This window comes from Struthio camelus, chromosome W (assembly GCF_040807025.1).
Source record: "Struthio camelus isolate bStrCam1 chromosome W, bStrCam1.hap1, whole genome shotgun sequence".
NCBI lineage: Eukaryota > Metazoa > Chordata > Aves > Struthioniformes > Struthionidae > Struthio > Struthio camelus.
The window spans coordinates 34,516,426-34,536,793 of record NC_090981.1 but is presented as its reverse complement, the minus strand read 5'-3'; the positions used below and the strand labels follow the sequence as shown (position 1 = coordinate 34,536,793).

Genomic DNA, 20,368 nt, shown 5'->3' with positions numbered 1-20,368 from the left:
ACGATGATGCCCTTGTCCACACCTCCAGCTGCTCAGTACTGCTGCCGTGCTGGAAGTTTTCATCTCATTGCTACTCCTACCAGCACCTGCTAAACCGTTTTAGACAAAAAGAGTCAGGTCCACTTAAACACTATAAATATTACATCTGTGTTAACTCAGCACGTTTTGACTGAGACAGGTTAGGGAGTGCTTACACTGACAACATGAAGGACAGCACGTAAGACCTCCAGCAGATAGGCAGGCAGTAAGCTGCTGGGAAGAGGTAATGGCAGTGACTTCAGCAATCAGTATAGCCGTAGCCTGGGGCTGATGCTTGCCTAGAGCGACCCTATGAAGGCCAGCAGCTTAGTGAGCAAAGAACGTTATTTATCGGAAAAAAATATTAAAAAAAAAGTGGAGAAAGCATACATAATAATATTTAAACCTCTCAGTATATAACATATGCTGCGTTCCAAACTCACTGGAGTAACCAGAGAGCAGCTTGCTGTATTTTACATTGGTATCACTCTGTGATACCCTCCAATCCCTTATGTCCTTTCAGCTACTAATGTTGTAGGAGTCTTCCCTAGACATTTTTGCCTTGTTTCGCACGATTACAAAATACCTAATTTTAACATCTTGCAGGCATTTTCCAACCAATATGCTACCATCAGTGCAGTTCTACCATGGGCAGCATAATGCATTACCGCCCTCTTTCACCTACACTTTCATTAACAATTCCAAGAAAATATTAGTGATTACTGAAAGAATCCCTCCTTTTTGCTGTACTCGTGCTATTTATGCCTCTGCAAAGGCAAATATTGCCACCCTCCTACTCTTTAGTGTGTCACTGAATCACTATTCAGTTAAGAACACAGATATCTTTATCATTGCTGTTGATTTTGTAATATTTCCTTGCCAGTGATGGTATATTATGCCCAGGCTCCACTGCCCGCTTAATCAGACTTACTGCCTTAGCCAAAAACTTCACGTAGAAATAGTGCAAAGTAGATGCTACACTTTGAGAAGACTTGTTAACCAGGCTTACATGAGACTGAGCAGCTGGGCTCATGTAATACTACAGTTAAAACTTATCTACCTAAAAGGCAAGCAGTACCATTCTCCACCAAAGCTTCAGTATTTAGTTTTGCAAGAAAACAGAAAAAAAAAAAATCAACATTACTTTAAAAGGCAAAGTACATGTCTTTCAAAAGGAACCATAGACACCCATCTTATGTTTCAGAATAATGAACTTTGATTTATCTAGCTGCCAAACCAAAACCAGATAACAGTAATAATTTAAAATGAAAAATATTCTTTCTACATTTTATGCCTGGATAACTGAGAAATGACAAATATTTTATGACGCTTTCTAATCTGCCAGACCTACTATGAGAAATTTCAGTCCAAAAAAGTTTTCAATCACATATAACCATCAAAGTAAAACTCAGAATGAAAAAATTACCACTCAAACCTAGCTATATTAAGCCAGGAGAATTATGTTCATGCAGCAACTTTCTGTCATTTATGATTGTAAGGACAGCTTTTAATAAATAAAAGGGAAAACACACATGTCTCATTTTGAGAAAGGAGCTGAAATTACTATAAAGCAGCAGTAATGATTATGATCCTGCATTTTGAAAAAAATGCTATAAACTATTACAAAACATGAGGAATGACAATTATCGTCTATTTCTAACTAATTTCCCACTCCAAATACCAAAAACTGTTTAAAAAGTGTAAATCAGTGAACTAATTACAGGTACAAAAGTGGTAAATAACTAGGCCTGGAAAATGCAAACATCCTAGGAAGAACATGAAACTGTGCCTGCGTTTTCCTAAGTCTGAGTAACAACGTGTTGGTAGCGTGCCTCCTTGACCTGCCACGAAATCTCATCTTCTGAATGTGTTTGCAAGTCTTAACCGGGCAATACAAAACTACAGGCATCAGAGCAATGAAAGCAGTTCATTAGCATGGCTGCTCTCACCAAACCAAATTATGCGGTAACGACCAGATTCATTCCAGGCACCGAGGCAGAGCATCTCGTTTAGACAATTAAAGCAGAACCCCCTTCGGTGGGGAAACCCCGCTAAGCTTGACGCTGCGCCCACTCCCGAGGTGCTAGGTGAGCAGCTCCTGAAGAAGGGCAGTTTGGGGAAGACGCATTTAAACAAGCGTTGAAGAAAAGGCGATTTTTCCTTGCCAAGGTTCCTTAACGCGAGGCACCTTTAGGGAGAGTTTTGAGAGGACACACAAAGGGGCGCCCCCCAAAATTAATAACATTACTGGGGGAGGAGGGCAGGGAGTTGAGGTGGGGGGGGGTCCCATCCTGGCGGCAGGGCGTTCCGCACCCCGCCGCCCTCACGGCGCTCCGGGGCTGCCGCCGGGCCCGCTGGCCTGGCCGGTCCGGTCCGGTCCGGGCCGACCAGCGCGGCGGCCCGCCCGGGGATGGGGGGGGGGGGGGCGGCGGCCGCCGGGAGGACCCCGCGGCAGGGCCGGCTGGGGCAGAGGCGACAGGGCGGGGCGGCGGCGGGGCAGCGGCACGTACCTGGCGCCCCTCGCCGGCGGGGCGGGGCGGGGCGAGGCGCCGTTACCGGGAAACGCGCAGCCGCTCCCGCTCCTCTCCCGGCGCGCGGCGCCGCCCGCCCCTCCCTCCTCCCTTCGCGTCCACTTCCGGGGTCTGCGCGCCGTGACGTCAGCGCCCGGGGCGCGGCGGGGAACCCGGAAGCGGGGCAGCTCACCGAGGGCGAGGGCGGGGGGAGAGGGGCGGCGGGAGGCCGTTAACGGCTGGGGCTGGGGCTGCCTCCGCCTCCGCCTCCGCCTCCGCGGGGCCCTCGGCCGCCTCTGGCCGCGGCGCGCCGGAAGGGAGCTGGGCCTTGGCACGTCTTTGTGTGTGCGCCAGAGCCCCGCGTGTTTTGCTGGGATGCTGGGAACTGAGACTTCTTCCAGAAAAATGGATTTTTAATTAAAAAATAAACAAACAAACACACACGCACGCGCGCGCGCGCAGCCTCCCTTCCCTGCAGTAAGAGCGTGCCTGTTTCTGTCGCCCCGGGGAGGCAGCCGGCTGAGGAGAAGCAGTGTGCGGGCTGGCTCAGCCTGCTCGGAGCTCACGTTTAGATAACACGCTCTGCGCCGCGTTTAAACCTCCCCCCGGCCCCAGTTATGCTTTGGCCGGATGGATGTGGAAAGTTACAATGTTCCGTTCCCATTATAAGTTTCCGTTCCGGTGACTTAGGAGTTTGTCAGAACCGTTTGTGTTAACGTTTTTGGTGCCTGGTGTTTCAGGCCTTTCCAGCCATGAGGACTGCGTTGCGCTGGCCCACGCTGAGGCCAAAAACGGCAGCGACCGTGAACGGGCGGCCGTCGTCTGGCGGACGAAGGGGACGGAGTTTCCTTTCGGGGGCGTGCTTTCTGCTCCGCTGAAAGTCCTTGCAGATGTGATCACATTGCTAGCCTTTGAAAGAAGTGCATTATGCAGGTGCTGGGTGGAGATTTTCATCTCTGAAGGAGAGTTCGGAGCTCGTCGTAGTCCCGAGGACAACCCCGGCATGAGGTGTCCCCGGCGTGCGATGGAAACGGTCCCCCCTCAGCCTCTAGTCCCGCCTGGAGAGGCCCCGGGCCAGGCCTGCCCGGCAGAAGAGGCAAGGTTTCTCATGCAGGTGGCTCCCCGCGCCTACGAGTGAAAGCAGGGCGCTCGAATGTTGTGCTCTCCGTGACTTTCTCTAGCACCCCAAGGAGGGAATACGAGGAAACCGTTTCCATCTTCAATGCAGCAGATGTTATAATGATTTGGAGAACTTGTCTATTTACACCTTGCAAATCATGTCTGATATTTTGAGTTAAGCCTTTGGGTGTATTGAGACAGTATTTTCCCCTGTATTTCCTGCGTTGGAAAAAAGTGAAGCCTAAATGTCTGTCTTTTAATGAGACATTAGGGATGTCATACAACGCTGCTGTGGCTGAGGTCTAGCTCGTCAGCTCTCTTCATTATCTGTAGCAGAGTGGAAGATCGGGGTGGGGGGCCACGACACATCATGGGGATATTTTAATGAACGTTTTTGGTAACTGCATGGATGTAAGCCATCGCTGCCCTTTCACTCCTACGTTTATGCCGTCGCCTCATGTTGAGAGTACTGCTGTTCCGGCTTTGCAAAGGGAAGCAGATTAGGACTCATTCAAATTAAAAATAGTCATTGTTTTTTGTTATTTTAAATTTGGATCAGTTTTTAAATCTGTTTCTCCATCAATCTCCATCTCCTGCAACCCCCACCAAAAAAAAAAAACCCAACCCAAACAATAACAAAGATGTACCAGTAAAACAAGTTTCGGGGCTACTTCCACAGGCAACACACCTAAAAAAAGTTTATTAAAGCCCTGTCTGTGATATTGATAACAGCCCTTTATAATTGCAGATCCCAAGAGGGATTCAAGGAGGAAAAGTTTAGCAAAACAAGGCAGAGGGTTTTGGTTTTTTTTTTGCTAGGTGGGGGTTTTGGGTTGCTTGACCAGCAGAGGACTAGTGACCATAGATTTCAAGCTCTTCATGTTACAAAGAGGTAGCAGGTTGTAAGAGGTATCCAAGTCTCTTTAGCGGATGACCCCCAAAATTCCAAATATCAGCTACCAGGGAAGAGGAATCAAAGGTACTGAACGGCAAATACTTATTTCTTGGAAGCTGGGATTTTTCTTTTTATTTTATGTTTACATCTAGCACTAGGGAGTTCTGGTCCCTGTGTAGCCTTCTGTGTTCTGCAGTAATACCGGCAAAAGGTATTACCAGTAAAACTATGAATCTGGATATTTTATGTGGCACCTAAAGAAACTGAGTTTTTTTAGTCTTCTGCAAAATCTGTGTCTCTTTTCTTCTTCAGTTTATTCTGTCCCTCCCACTGCTATAGCATTCTACAATCACTATAGATATGTCACTTAAGCCAAACATTTTAGACATGTTTATTAATTGCATATACCAAAATGGTGAATGTCCGGTAAGGTTCTCAAATTCAGTTTTCAGAAATATTGAGCATGCATAGTTACATCTGAAATCAATGAAAGCTGTGATTTGAATATATGAGGTGCATTAAAAGTCTGTGTTATTTAGGATAGGGCATCCAAAATTAATAGAACTGTTTGGCCTTAATTCAAGTTCCCAATTTAAGCAAAAGCATTAATTACTTCATGCGGGTTCTGTGAAGGTAAATTAAAGTTTGTGAAACACTCATGCAACAGAAATAAGTGCCATGGAATATCTTCAAAAACTGGGGTATTACCAGTGTCTGGTACATGAGCTGCGCTTAGAACAATAAGGAGAAAACAGGACACTGAATGGCTGCTTATTTAGTGAGGACTATCCATCCCATGTGCTGGATGAAACAAAGGCCCCCTGCAAAAAGAGTATGTGGTCATGGAATTAAGACTATATTGCAAAGCATGCTGTTAATGACTGCCAGGCTGTCTCAGATCTATAGAAAGTTACAGACCTAGTTAAAACTGATGGGTAAATTCAGCATTTGTTATGTTGTCCTTTAAATTGGGATATCCTGTCTCTTTTCCCTGACTATAAAGGGAGCATAGGCAACATGAGGAGGTTCAAACTCCCCAGAAGGAACATCCTCCTTTGTGTAAATTCTTTCTAAATAAACCTAATTGCATCAGTTCATATCCAAGATAGATGACTCCCCTCAAACTGCTGCAGACCAGTTAGGCTGAACTCTGCTGTGCAGCGTTAGACCAGGTTTTGAAAGAACACTTGTGCACATAGATAAAAACAAAGTGTAGTAAACCAGTGTGGTGTTACCAGGGTTAGATCATGTCCTTCTAATACGATCACAATCTCTTACACAAGAGTGACTCAATACACTAATATATCTGAACTGAAGTAAAGAGTTTGACAGAATTTCCCACAGGGGAATATTACTGCAGTTGAGGATGATGATAATTCAGGCCAGAATTGTAAGGTGGATGTGAAGTTGGCTAAAGAGGAGACTACAAAGCCTAAGCTGATGGGCAGTTATCAGGTGGGAGATAGATTAGCGGGAGCATTCCTTAGCGGCTGTCATTAGTCTTTTAACACAGCACGTGCAAAATACTCATTAATGAGATAGAGATAAGAATTTGACACGCACCCATGAAATTTGCAGATGACACTAAATTGAAAGGTATTACCAGTAATGATCTTGACTAGAGTGATATAAATGGGAGGAAATGTAACGGTATGAAGTAAATAACGCACAGGGAGAACAATAAACCTTCGCTATAAACTCAGCAGTTAGGGCAGAGGAGGAGGAAAGAGGTCTCAAAGAGGTCTCAGACTTCTTGAGAACTGATTTCCGTGTCTTGCCGTAATGGTTAAGCCAACAGACGGACTGTCAAGGAGCTGCAGCAGTGAATCATTTATTTCGTCTCAAGTATCATGCATTTGCCTGGACTCGATCCCTAAAGGAGTCCTTTCTGTTCCCGAGTTTTTGTTTTTCCCTCCCAAAATGTACATAATAAAACAAAGGACGGAAGCTTTGTACCTTACCCATGGAACAATTAGGAAATTTAATTTGAAAGGAGGGAGTTTTGATAAAAAATTGTCAACTGATACTCATATGAAAAAGTGGAGCTACTCCACTGAAAACAGCACAGAGGAAAAAAAAATCAAAGTCTTGAACAAGAGCTGGAGACTTTCAAGGAAGACACGAACGTTATAATAAAAGGTTACACTGAGCAGCTTGGAAGCAAGTGGCCTGGAGTGCTTGATAAGGAGGCCAGCAGCTTGATACACCGAACGGGATGACTGGCTTTTCAACTATCTATCTGTCTTCAGCACAGAGATGAGAAAAGCTGTTCTTACTGAGGGCTGCAGGCTGAATGACAGAGCATGAAATTTTCCGTGCTGTCAGTATGAAAATATTTTTCTTTTTTTTTTAATTTAAAGACAAAATGTAACTCAAAAGAATTGTATCCAACATGGGAAGAGTTATTTTAGACTTCATCATCATATCTAAAGAGCAGCACACCAGGGGAACCAAATATTTGTAGTGTCTATGACAAGTGATCATGGTCTGAAGACAGTTCTTATTACAGTAACATAAATAGCACTTTAACAAGGCTTATTTCAAATGGCTGAAAAAATGACAAGTCTTATCAACTTGAAAAACTGAACAGAAAAATTGAATGAAAATATTATGAATGAACCCATTTTGAACCCAAAATGTGAGATTACACTGCTTAACTCAAGTGCAGTGGCAACAGGAAAGAAGCTCTTAAGGTGATAAATATAAACACATAACAAACAGACAAAAAAGGAAGTTGCTAATGAATAGCAAGGAAACTAGGATTTATTGGAAATTTAGGTGAAGCAGGAGTCAAAGAAAAAAAGCAGAAAAAGCTGCCAGTTGCAGTATTTTTTGTTCCCACTCTCTGCAATGCATTCTTTATGGTGTGCTCTTTGTCATCCTAGATTTTTATTTGTTTCTATTGATTTTATTCATTTTTTTTTCTTTTTAAAAGCTGCCTGCAAAACTTCAACTGGCACAAAGACACTGAAACATAAAGCAAGATAGGACAAGAAATTTGGAATGACAGAAGGCGCCTTGTCTTTTTTTTCTATTTTTTTTACACCACCCGCTCACAATTAAAACTTTATCTCCTCCAGATGACACACAGAAGGTGGGCAGGATTTTAGAAGGAGCTGATAGATGATCGTAGCAAGTAGGATGTCTGATTTTAATAGCTATCCTGCAATGCAACTCTCATAAGCAGTTGTTAAATCCTCCTGTGGTTCAGTGATGGCAGAACACTGCAGTCCTTCCCTCGGAAGTACCTACGTTTCTGCTTTCAGCATCTGATAATGTGAAGTATTAACATCCTTAGTTCTCAGTGAGATAATTGCTGGTTAAGAGCACTCTAAACCTCACAGACATGGTTAGCAGCAGGCACCCAAGTATGCTAAGATCGATCGCTTTATATTTGATTTTAGATAGGTCTGATTTACACTTACAATAATGGCTGTTTATACCACCTGAGCTTTGTATCGAATCTTAAAAATGAACAAGGTGACCTAGTTTAGGAATCCTTTGCCGTGACAAAAGGATGTAAAAGGTATCAGGGTTGAGAAGAACTACATTAATAAATCCACTACTTCTGTTCTTTCCTACTCTCCATCTCGTGTTACATACTTTATGATAAACCACCCCATACTATTTAAAGGCAAGCACTCTGTTTCCACAATAGAGTCCTCACTATTGAACAACATCAACCCAGTTCTTGCCAGCCTACAGATTTGGAACACATACTAATTTTTTTTTTTTAATCTTAAAAATTAAACTTGTTTGATGATGAAGGCTACTATTTCCAGGGGTTAAAAAAAAAAAAAAAGGCCTAGCCTTGTAATCTAGCAGGCATGTTTAAGAACAGCTGGCTTGAAGGAGCTGTGATTCTTGGGAAAAACTATCCCATGTCCTGTAGGCCCCAGAAAATGCTTCTGAGCATAAGCCCAAAAGAAAAGATGGTAGAAGAAAAAAAAAACTCTTTAGAATTCCCTTTGTAGTTCCTTTTCATTTGTTCTTGTGGGCTGACATTGATGGAATAGGCTTTTTTGTAGAGTATATAAATACAGAGAATACTTCTCATGAAAAATAAAAATGTATGAACTTTTCCTGGGAAATACGATGACGTGTTACCTTTGATACACACTTTTCACGAAAATTAAATTAGAAAGTTAAAAAAAAAAACTGTGAAATAATGAAAACTCATGAAAAACCAACGTTGCTCCTGAGTGCTCTGCAAAGCTTAAAAATGTTTCTTCCTTTTTGCCTGAAAGTTTTCCTTCTCTAATTCCAAATTCTTACTCTGCTTGTTGTTTACACCCGGAATGTGTTTCTTATGTCTTATTCTTGGATAATTTATTTTGGTTCCTGCTATTGTGCCAAAAGGATGATAAACAAATATTCTCAAATTTGTCTTCAGCATTTTTTGCAGAAACTCAAACATACATAAATCTGTCGTGACATTCACTCTAACACTTGATTATATGTTCCTGAGAATTTTTACAGTCTGTTACGTCTTTGTTTTTCTCTTATCGCTTTTGCTTTTATTGTGAAGATTAAATATATGCGATCTACATTTCAAGTTCCCACTCCTAATTCTTTGGTCCTGTATATAGTTGTTCAAAGAAAATGCCAGAGTGATATGAAAAGTTTTGGTGCAATGAAACAAAGATTGAAACCAACTCTACTGACAGAACTCAATGTCTGTGCTCCACTCTGTAGATATATGGGTTTATAATGTAAACCATGCACAGTTATTTCACTGCTGTTACATGTGCAAACCATTTAATTGTACTTTGAATTTTGAAATATTAGAGCTCAATATATTATTACATGATTTATTTTTGCAAGAACATACTTAGCATACCTATAATTTTTCTGTTCCAAACTATCAATCCCTTAACTCCACAAATGATTTTTAAATAAATTATGCATGTTAGAGCAGATGACTGCTCCAGGGTATTATATAACTTCTTTTTTTTAATTGTACGACTGTCATCTAACCAGTTTGTGGACACATTATATGGAAAAGCAAATGCATGTACCTTTTTTGTTATGCAGTTAAGTCCACCATTTGGAATTTGAGTTGGAAAAAATGAGATCCCTAAAAAGGCACAGCACATAAGATATCAGCATTTCTCTATTCTTCCCACTGGATAAAAAGAGTGATACAGTTATCACAGAGTGACCTGGCAACGATGAACTAAGAAATCTTGCTAATGATAGACCATTTTAGTGGAGGTATTTATACTGAATTAGTGCATATGGCCATGATAGGTACTTTTTAGAAAGACTAAACCCATAAATTACTTTTGCCACCAACAGCTAGTGACTTGATCAATGCCGAAATTACTGCAACAGATTGTTATCATCATGTATTGACCAATAACCAGGCCAGACAGAAAGAAATCTAAATAATAACAAAAACACAATAATAATAAAACTAACAAACCAATATAAAAAAGCAAACAATCCCCTCCCCTTCCTCTCCTCCCCCTTTAAAAAACAAAACAAACCAAAAACAAGCCAACAAACTCTCACAAAATAAATAGATGCATGCCTTAGCATGAAGCTCATCAGATTGGAGGTCTGACCAAATGTCAAAGGATGTAGGGTTAAAGGTAAAAGCCTTATGCAAAATGTCTCACTGCCAGGCGTGGAGAATTACCTCTCCTATCTCATCTGTACACACTGTATGTTCTTTGAGACGGTTGCTCACTTTGCATGTATTTTGTACACTGCTTAGCCAGGTGTGATCCTAGCCTCATCTGGAAACAGCTGGAGCTGTCGTAAAACCCACAGCTTAGCCAAAATTGGGGGATGGGGAAAGGGGGCAGAAGGGGAAGGAATTATAATGAAAGGGTTGTGAACCTGGCTGTTTTTGAGTCACAGATCCAAGAACAGTAATGTAACAGATATATACAGTGCCTTTCAAAACATGAAAAGTTAAACGCATTCTCCAGCTGATTAGTTTAAAAGTGTCTGCGCTCTGGTAACAGATTTCTGACAGAAGTACCGTGTTGCTCAGTGACGTTGATCAGGACCCTGGATAGTTGTCTGAAATAGAGAGCAAATAAAGAGCATGTCTACCTTGTTCTGGTTGATTATTTGTCTGGAGAGAAGGGAAGGCCAAAAGATGAACATTACACATTTGTGTTGCATTAATGCAACAACCTCCATCAATCTGTCCATTCAAAAATTGAATGGACATGTACGAAATCAGGAAGCCTTAACTGGAAGAGCAAAACTAGAAACCAGAAATCTGTTGTTGTTTGAAGAGACCTAATCCTTTTCCCTCTGAATAGAAACTCCTTATAGTGAACGTTCAGCCATCACTTTCCTGAACTTAATACATACCTGCAGGTAGGATTCCAGCTAGAGTTATTTCATTCCCAAAGCCACATCTGTTTTACTAGAGAAAGTAATCTGTTTGCTACTCCATACACCAGACAAAAACCACCTGCTATTTCAACCTCTAAGCGAAGAAACCACAGCTGTCATACCTCCCAAATCTTGTTCCCATTCTCTAGAAAGAGAAAGCATCATCTTAATCTACATAATAAAATCCATTTAAAACACGCCTATCATGTGGAATGACAGAAATCAATGAAATTTCCAGAATATAAGAGAACAACTCCATAAAGGTGCTAGGAATATATAGAAAGATGAAACACCAGAAGTGAAAATGACTATTGCGTTTCTTCTATGATAACCTTGAATGTGGTGGGTTTGAATTTTACATTTATGTATTTATTTTTTCACTAGGACTCCATATCGGGTTTGAGAAGGCAAACAGCTTTATTGATATGTAAATAGATGTTTGAAGCTTGGGAAAGCAGATGTGCTATGGATATTCAAGTGTAAATTAAAAACTCAGAGAACTTAAAGGAAATACAATCTAGGGCTTAGGTATTACAAGGAACGTTGGGAGCAGGAGGAGTAGTCAGACAACCTTAAATATGAAATAATAACCCATACAGGACTTACACTGGTTTAAGTCTCTACGCCAGTTAATCTAGATAATGAATGCTCCACCCTTGTATAACTGAGTGCCAGTTGTATCTATATTCTAAATTATAACAAACATTAACCAGTCAGTCTTTCCAGCATCCTTGAAAGATGATACTGAGGTGGAAAGCAAAAGAGAGCCAAGATGATACACGAAGAGCTATGCAATACTATTTCTGTATGGAGGCCAAATACTCCAAAGTAAATAGACTTTTAGAGAAAAAACATACATAATGGGATGAAAAATTAAGTATTTGTTTGTTAAGTAACTAATGATCATTTTATGTCATTAATACTTGGCATTCACCAGTTCTTCCTGAGAGTCTTGTTACAGAATTCTTTTTTCAAGAAAAAGAGATAAGATTTTGAATTTATTTTGCTTGTTTGCATGTTTCCTTGCTTTTTATAGTGATTTTTTTTTGGCCAGCTTTGTATTACCGTTTCATTTGCTGCAGTAATAGCTAATAGTCAATTCTGAAATGCTGTTGCTAGAGAGGAAGCTAGTGAGGAAGCTATGAGGTATTTTACTGATGGACATTACAAGGCTTTCAGTAATGTGCAAGCTGTTCAAGACTGTATGCTTTTCCTGTACTGCTTGCCTTGTAATGTCAGTCAGTCTAGTCTGCTTCCCAAGTCTTAGAGTCCAAAGGCAGAATAAAAAGCAAGCTCATACTTGCCTATTTCCTGGGCCTTAGATGCAATAGTTTCAGAGCTTCTGCTCCTGGCCATACCACTGTTTACAACATGGATAACTACTACAGAGAAGCAGCTTTGCACTAGCCAGGACCTACTCAAGATCTATATGCTTGCTTAGAAGTCTTCAAGGTGCCAACAAGTTATTCTCTCATTTCATGGGCAATAGGGCAATAGGTCTAATCCTATTAATCCTATCCTAGTCTTTTGACTATAGTCTTGAATGTTGGAATAGTGTCTTTCACTAAAAATGAGCACACATATTTTTAAGGAGTTCCATAAAATAGTTTTATATTAGTACATAAATGGTATCTTACTGTAGAAAAGAGTCAGCAGTATAAGACCTACTAAGACCTCCTATCTGAGAGGAAAATGGAATATTTCTGTAAGAGGAAACTAATTGGAAGAAGTCAGGCCTCATGCCTACCTTGTACTGCTGTGAGGGTGTAGAGATGAATTAAAGAACATCCATTTACCATCATGAATATTTCTAGAACAAATAGCTTTGTTGCCTGTGGTCTTTACAAATGTCCTCTGCTGGAATAAAACATGATCTATGGGAGACTGTTTGTGAGGACAGCAGTTATTAAAAGGCAGGGCTATGTCTTAATGTCTGTCTTTTTCCAAAATCCTCTCTCTTCTGTTTCTTGTGTTTTATTACTTTTAATGTTATCTCCCTTTTGCCCTACTTCTAATTTTATTAACTGCATTTCAAAAGTATCAAGATGTTAAGGTTTGGAGTGGCCTGAGCCGGATACTGAACAAACATAATTAGAGATATTCCTTGCCGTGAAGTCGCTCATTTAAACCGAAGTTGAGTAAAGAGGGTTTAGCATAGTAAAAAATAAGGTGAGAATTAGGCATAGGCATTAATAATAACACATGGTTACCTGGTTTGTGCTATCTGGTCCAATTAATTTGCAGAATTATAGTAAGTATTTCTTTTTAAACTCAGCCAAGTCAGTGAGGCCCATCCAGAAAGGTCTCCTGCACACAATAAACTTAATCCTTATTTTTGACTGTCTTTCCAAAAGCAATGAACATGGTCAGATTGCAGTGGTCAGGCAACACAAGGCCCACACTGCAGCCAGAAAATCTGGCCCTCGTTGCCTTTATTTATTGAGGCTAAATGTAAAGTGTGACATTCTTGGATCAACAAGTACTGAGAAAAACCCAGCACATAAAATATGAGAGTAAAACATTGCAGCTCTGTGAATCTATCACTCTCTAAAATGAAAGCAATCTTAGGTCAATTTTAGACTCAATGGAACTTTTTTAAGAATGCAGAACTATTGTTTTATGACAAAAAGCCAAAGAATGCAGTGTTCTGTTACACAAGTATTCCTGATTTTACACACTTTAAGATGTAAAATTGATCAGCTCTTTCAGGTGTCTTTCATTTTCCTTCAGTTCAGGGTTTAAGTTTAAAGTAAGCAGTCTTGATAAATTAATGGCATGCTATTTATCAGTCTTAGTTATCCAACTGTTATTATTACTGTAATTTCATTGAACAAATGTGAATGTTGCAAAAGTATCTATTCTGCATAAGTGATTTTGCCATATTGCTTTTACTTTTATATCCTGAAGGTCAGTTATTAGGATCATTATATTGCAAATAGACCAAGCCCTGCTATTTCTCACCAAGGATTTAGGGACAAGTTCAATTCCAAATGCATATTTCACTTACATTCATACACTCTTAAAGACCTATAGGTTTGAATAAAAAAACAACCAACTAAAATATTGTACATAGGTTCAGGATTTATTCACACTTCTTTTTTTATCTTGTCAGTTTTACATTGGTAAAGATTGTAAATATACTCCTACTAAGAAAAGCTAAAACGAAATTATCCTTGTGCTACCCAGTGAGTTACTACTGAATTAATCTGCCAGCGAGAGAAGGGAGGAAGGGGCATAAAGATTTTTTTTTAACATGACCGTTTTCAGGTTATTCCAGAATGAGGTGTGAATTTAAAGCACAATAACCAGTTTGGAATAACTCCCCATATGGACATTCCCATTTCAGAGCAAATTTTTTTTCTGAGTTACCTTATTTCACTCGCAAAGTTTATCCTATTCAGAAAAAGTGTTTCCCAGAAGAGGAGCTTTTTCACAAGAAGTATTTCAGCCAGTTTCACCACATAGAGAGAAATTCACTTTATATGACTACACAAGAAGTTAATTAGGTACAATAGATTTTGACAAAATAGGAAAGAATATTCCAGGTACTCCAACTTCCACTTGCACTGACACATTATTAGTATGACTTGGAGCGTGCATGCCTCATTTGTCAGCATAGTGTACCTGCCATCATAGGCAATCCCTGTAGCCATGTTCTAAGCCTTAAAACAACAACTAATCTTTTAAAGCTGAAATACAAAGCAAGGAAAAAATGTTTTTTCACCCTTCAACACTTTCTTATGATCTGAAATGACTATCTCAATGGTAGAGGAAAAGGTCTGCTTCTTTTTATAAATAATATTCTTAGCTTTTTTGAAATACCAGTGCCTCACTTCCCTTGCACTGATGCAGTTTTGTAATAAGATCTTTGGAGATTTGTGAGATGCAGGGCTCCCCGTTTTCATTTTAAATAGTCCAATATTTTATATACATGATAAAAAAGACCAATTAAGATGAGGAAAAACTGCATTTCAGATTAGACACTATGCCAGCATTACTATTATGGTCTCCCATGATGCTGCTGAAGTCTTTAGGGAAAAAAAAGAATACATTGGGCTCAATTCTTCATTGTTACATCTTTGTAAAGTAGCGTTCACTCTATTCAAATGGTCTGAGTTATGTCCATAATAGCATCTGTGAGAAGAAGCAGTGCACATACGCTTCTGCAGTGGGAACAGGAATAGCTGCAGCTCAGATTGTAGCCTTACCAACATCTTGCCTGGATCTTTCATCAGACAGAGAAAATGGCTACCTTGGACTTCCAATGGAAGAAAAAAACAGAAAAACAATGGATTATTTTTATGGAGCTACTCCTTCTGTATAAAAATTATTTTTGCAACAGTCATCTGTATATCCAAATAGCTATTTTTAATCTTTGAGGAAGAACATTTACTAAAAATAAACCATTTAATATCAGGGAAATGAAAATATCAGATTATTTTAAAAATAGTATTTTACTATATCAGAAACAAATACTGAATTCTTTCTTATTTTGACTTCTCAGTTCACTAGAAGACTCACTAGAATACTTTGAGCACTCCCTGTGCATACATTGATTTTTTTTTTAATAAATAGATGCATCTAAAAACTTTAAATGCCACTAACAGGTTTCACTGTAATGTGCCTTTTAAACCATAACCTACAGGATGTTGAGTTAGGACTATTTTGGCTTTTTGAGGGCAATAAAGGCTGATGCAGTTTTGCTTCTCGTCCCAGAGCAACTCACAAAGGACCCTGTACAAAGGTGCATCTCTAAACCTATGGCTGATGCCTGTCCCTTCTCACACCTTTTGAGTGATTTAGCGTCAGTACTAACTAGAACACAAGCACCAAGGGAGGAAAAAGCTGCTCGAGCTTTGATCGGACACTACCTTGTGGCTGGCTGTCTCTGACTCCAGAACGGAAGATGTAAACATACTGTCAATCTTTGCTTAGACCATGTCCAAATTAATATTATTTTTAGATGCTACTGGGAGCTCTAGAATTTTAAAACAGTTCTTGGTTTGTCATTCAGGTTTATGCCTCCACAGTATCAAGATATACCTTACATGCTTTGTGACATTCACGTTTCCATCTCTTGTTGCTTGCCTTATACGTGTGTTAATAGTTGCTGCTTGGAGGGGTGACTAGACAATAACAGGGGAACATTCTTTAGTTTAAAACTCCTACTCAGGATATATATTCCCAGGCTTTCTAGTTCTGTCAGTTATAACTAAGCCATTAAGTTAATCATGTTGAATTCAGAAAAAGGTGCTACCCGAAATCTGTCAAAGTAATTATTCTTCTTTATCCTCTGAGGTAGGAGTGTTCTGTGTGAAATAAACATTTTTTAAGTGTTGCACCATAGCTTTCTCATCATCTTCAAGATCTGCACCTTCTCTCATCTCCCACCTGAAAGAAAAATAACTTTTTAGTAATGTTCTTAGTATTTTTAAATACGCAAGTTTTTAGAACAAGCAAGACAGTAAAAAAAAATTACCACCATCAATTCATTGCCCCCCAAACTGCGGGGTACATCAGCGGAAATTAGTGAATCATACAAAATACAACCCAAAAAATCTCTCCCTATGCAACTGGCATGTTTGTGAGACAACTGACACCAACTGTCAAAACTACACCAAGATCTTACTTATATCTAGTGTAATGGTATGTTCTTTCTCTGTTACACCTTGGTAGAAGACTGACTAGAAGCCATGTAAAACTAACAGGGAAAAAGTGGAAGAGCTAACAAGTGTTTTGAGAAGGGAAGTTAAGCGGACGCTCTCAAGATTTTCTAAGTTTGCAGTCAAAACTCAACTGCCACATGATATTCAATCCAAAGATTTAATATGAACGATCATCACTCCCTTGCAAATTAAAAAATACAACGAAACTGACTGGCTTCTTGTTTCTTTAAGTAAGACATACCTATCATCCCAAGAAATAAACAATGTATCACAATCTTCCCTCTCTCCATGTGAATACTCATTTCTAATTTAGGACAAAATTCTAATACAATTAAAACTGAAAAAGTGAAAAAGTAGAAGAACTGGAAGATGATTTTGCTTTTATTTAAGAGTTAAATCAAAACACCTTAAGGGTCACACAGCATCCCCTTGCAGAAAATTAGGATAATAAATGCAAAAATACTGCTGATATGTAGCCAGTTAAACTTTGCATCACTTTAAGGAAGAGGGGGGAGGGGGAAAGAAGATTGCCCCCTCTCTAATTATGCCTGTGTAAAGCTCAGTAATGTGACCCTATCTTTTTAAAGAGGTTTTGAAGATTTTCAAGAGCTTGACAACCTTTTAATATTGATATCTTTCTGTTTGAGATTGATAACAAAGTGTAAGCTCCCAGTTCATACCAGCTAAAGACAAAAAGTAAAGTATATAAGCAGTACGATTACTGAATACAGAAATCAGATTTTCAAGTATTAAATATAGTAGATTATAACTGATCCACAGGATGATCCTATAAATTTAGTAGGAGACACATAATGGAGCAGAAGGACAAAGACTGCTTTCAGGAGACTAATGTCACAGCAATACTTTAATCCTGCCCTCACACTTGTTATGTCCTCATTCAGACTACAAAACACCAGGAGTCAAATACAAGTTTACAGATTGGTGAATAAATTAAACAGAATACAGAATGGTGGGATGAGTACATTGCATTCATCACACTTGCAGAAAAGGACAATCATTATTGGCAAGAGGGTACGATGTTTATCTTTTCTAACTGTACTTAAAAGCTTACTAAAACCAGAAAAAGAACAAGTCTCTATAGTATAATTTTATAGTTAAAATACAGTTAGGAAAAATATATTCAATGAACATGTATAAAATAGCATATAGTCATCATGCTTTTACTTTAAAAATTGAATCTGACAGCTCACATTACTGTCTGGACTGAGTAAATAGCAGAAAAAGCAAAGCATACTCTGAATAAAGTGATACACACTGTATGCCCATGATCAAAGTTTTGCAGTAATTATTAATACCCCACTTATATATGGCTCTACTACCATACTTCACCTCACTGGAATATTAATATTAGGTACAATTAATCACGATTATGGTTGTCTGCTCCATTCTCTCCTTTATGAGATGTTTATAACATCTGTCCATATGAGCCTTTGGCACAGTTACTTGTGTAAGCATCCCAGATGAATACTGACAAACAAGGCAACTGGCTTCCTCTTTTCCTTTTGCTAATGTACCGAGGAGCCTCTTCAAACTTAGGAAAAAGTAGTGGAACCCTTAATTTGAATTTATGGTCCTTAGAGTCATTCTGAAACACCACTTTACCAGTTGAATTGATTCATTTTAATTAATATGATTTGCTGCATGTTTTTAAGTAGAGGAGTTGTTTGCTCAGAAAGAAGACAACTAGAATTGCTAAATGGAATACATTTAAAACAGTTATTGCTTTAGGCATAACACATAGAAAAGGAGCAGTCTTTGCTAATGGAAGCTTAGGTTAACAATAAATCAGCAGATTCCTTTTAAAGATAGTGACTTCATACTTGTCAGCACATTTCACTGAATCTGAAATGTTAGTGTTGGTAAAAATCTTCAATGTCATCCCGTTTGGACATTCTTCAGTGTTCGCTTTATAAAAGTTATCACTAATACATTACATTATCATTTTATCAAAAAGTAGTCTATTTTTAAAGCATTTAAAGAAGTCCAATGAGGATAAAAGTGTCTTCTATGCATTTGCTTAACAGTATCCATGAATTAAAAATCTATGAAGTGAGCTTGACAAACACCTGGTGGCTCATCTAATTTTGAAATTGTTCCACTCTTATGCATAAAATCTGGGGAGGGTGTTGTTTTTTAAAAGACTACTGAACAGCGGGTGAGAAGGCCACACCATATCTTTGCTGTTCTAAATGGCATGACAAATCAGGTGTCTGTGTTCAAATGGAGAAAGAGTCAACATTTACTATTCCAAAATTTGTCCAAAATGGAACATGTTTTTACTAGCAAATCTAAAATGTGTGACAATTGTTTTGGCAATAGTAACTGGCACAAATCCAGCCATGCAGTAGCCAGTTCAAGCAATGTGAACGTGAATGAAATTACCATCATGAATTACTTTCAGAATACCAGCTTCATTAGCTGAACAGCCAACCTGCAACTTCTGTTATGTCAAATTATTAGTAACATGGCTCTAAGAGAAGATTTCCCAATAGCATGGTTGGCATATATTTTATTTTAGTCTGGCTTTATTTTGGAAGATTAAATTAAATCGGCATTCCAAAAGGATACTGGAGATATTTGAACCAATCCATCATATCTCCATCTACCTTTTGCCTACAGTTCATATAACCATAATAAGTCTGAGTGTCCAGAAATTTAGTAAACTCAACTTTCAGTACCTTCTTCAAATTTAAAAGAAAGCATATGTTTAGTATAAAATGCCATCACTTTTGTAAGCTTTAGGGTAGAATCACAAAAGCACAGTTTTCAAGTCATGAGCATTTGCGTATTTGCAGAATGAAACGTTTGAAATATTTTTTTCAAATCTGCAGAAAAGTAAATAATATAGGTGACATATTTTTGTGCACATCTGAACAGAATTGCCTGTTCTCCATATGCTGTTTCTCTCTGTGTTGCATGTGGCTAATCAAGGAAAAAACCCTAGCAATGTATTTTTTCAGATAGATACAGCTCAGTGCTTCAGCACAGAAAAATACAGAAATCAGTGAAGTTTTTTGCTATTAGATGAGCCTAGATTGTGGCTTAGGGCGTGAGGTCAAACAGGACAGCTAGCACTAGTAGGGCTTCTGATTTCCCTGATAAATGCGGTGAGAGAGGAAGGCGTCTTGGCTTGTGCATCTGTAAGCTAACAAAGTGCAAGGGGAAAAGTATGCAGTGCCCTAGGCAGATCCAACGATTCCAGCTCAGCTTTCCTTAGCAATGTATAAACATGCTATCCTTGTTTATAATTAGCATCAATACATCTATTTATATATAGGTATACAGGTTCTATGATAATTCTGTCTCTCGACTATACTGAATTAAAAAAGCTAAATAAACAGTAAATGTGTTTGCAAAGATGCAGAGATCAATCTGTTTCCACTATTTAAAAAGCATGCAGAGCATTTTAGCATGGCTGTATTTAATACACGATCATACATTTGCTACATTGATTTTCTGTTGCAGTATTGACTATATTTTGTAACTTGTACATATATTCATATGCAGGCACTTTAAAGGAACCATAACAGGAACTATATATTACATTTAGGTGCTTGTTACAGATCAAGAGAAAGTATATGCAGTTAATGCCAAGGCAGTGGCATATTAAATCAGAAGTGTAACATATACAGTAATTTCCATACAGCGATTTTCAAAAGCAACACAAATTTTACCTGCTGCAGATTGCCACCTTTTAAGAAGTTTCATTAAGGAGTTTACTGTAATAGATACTATTTGATTAGTTACTAAGTTTATTCCTTACAGTTCATTACTTTTAACAAGTG

At 38.9% G+C, this 20,368-nt stretch overlaps 2 protein-coding genes across 23 annotated transcripts in view; both read right to left on the bottom strand.

The window, feature by feature from the left end:
• Positions 1–2,832, bottom strand: part of LOC104150250 (ARB2 cotranscriptional regulator A) — a 276,204-nt gene extending 273,372 nt beyond the window's left edge. For 4 of the 7 annotated variants that reach the window (XM_068925110.1, XM_068925108.1, XM_068925109.1 and 1 more), the window contains exon 1: positions 2,529–2,832. The gene's annotated coding sequence lies outside the window, so the exon portion shown is untranslated. The remainder of the gene's footprint in view (positions 1–2,528) is intronic. The other 3 variants (XM_068925114.1, XM_068925115.1, XM_068925112.1) reach the window with 3 other exon arrangements.
• A 251-nt stretch (positions 2,833–3,083) lies between these two features.
• LOC138064345 (uncharacterized protein KIAA0825-like) overlaps positions 3,084–20,368 on the bottom strand; it is a 262,588-nt gene continuing 245,303 nt past the window's right edge. For 12 of the 16 annotated variants that reach the window (XM_068926406.1, XM_068926400.1, XM_068926405.1 and 9 more), the window contains one exon: positions 13,958–16,287. In XM_068926406.1, coding sequence (XP_068782507.1) covers positions 16,173–16,287 — 115 coding nt within the window. In that variant the 3' untranslated portion in view covers positions 13,958–16,172. Of the gene's footprint in view, positions 4,129–13,957; positions 16,288–20,368 lie in introns of those variants that run through there. The other 4 variants (XM_068926402.1, XM_068926408.1, XM_068926410.1 and 1 more) reach the window with 3 other exon arrangements.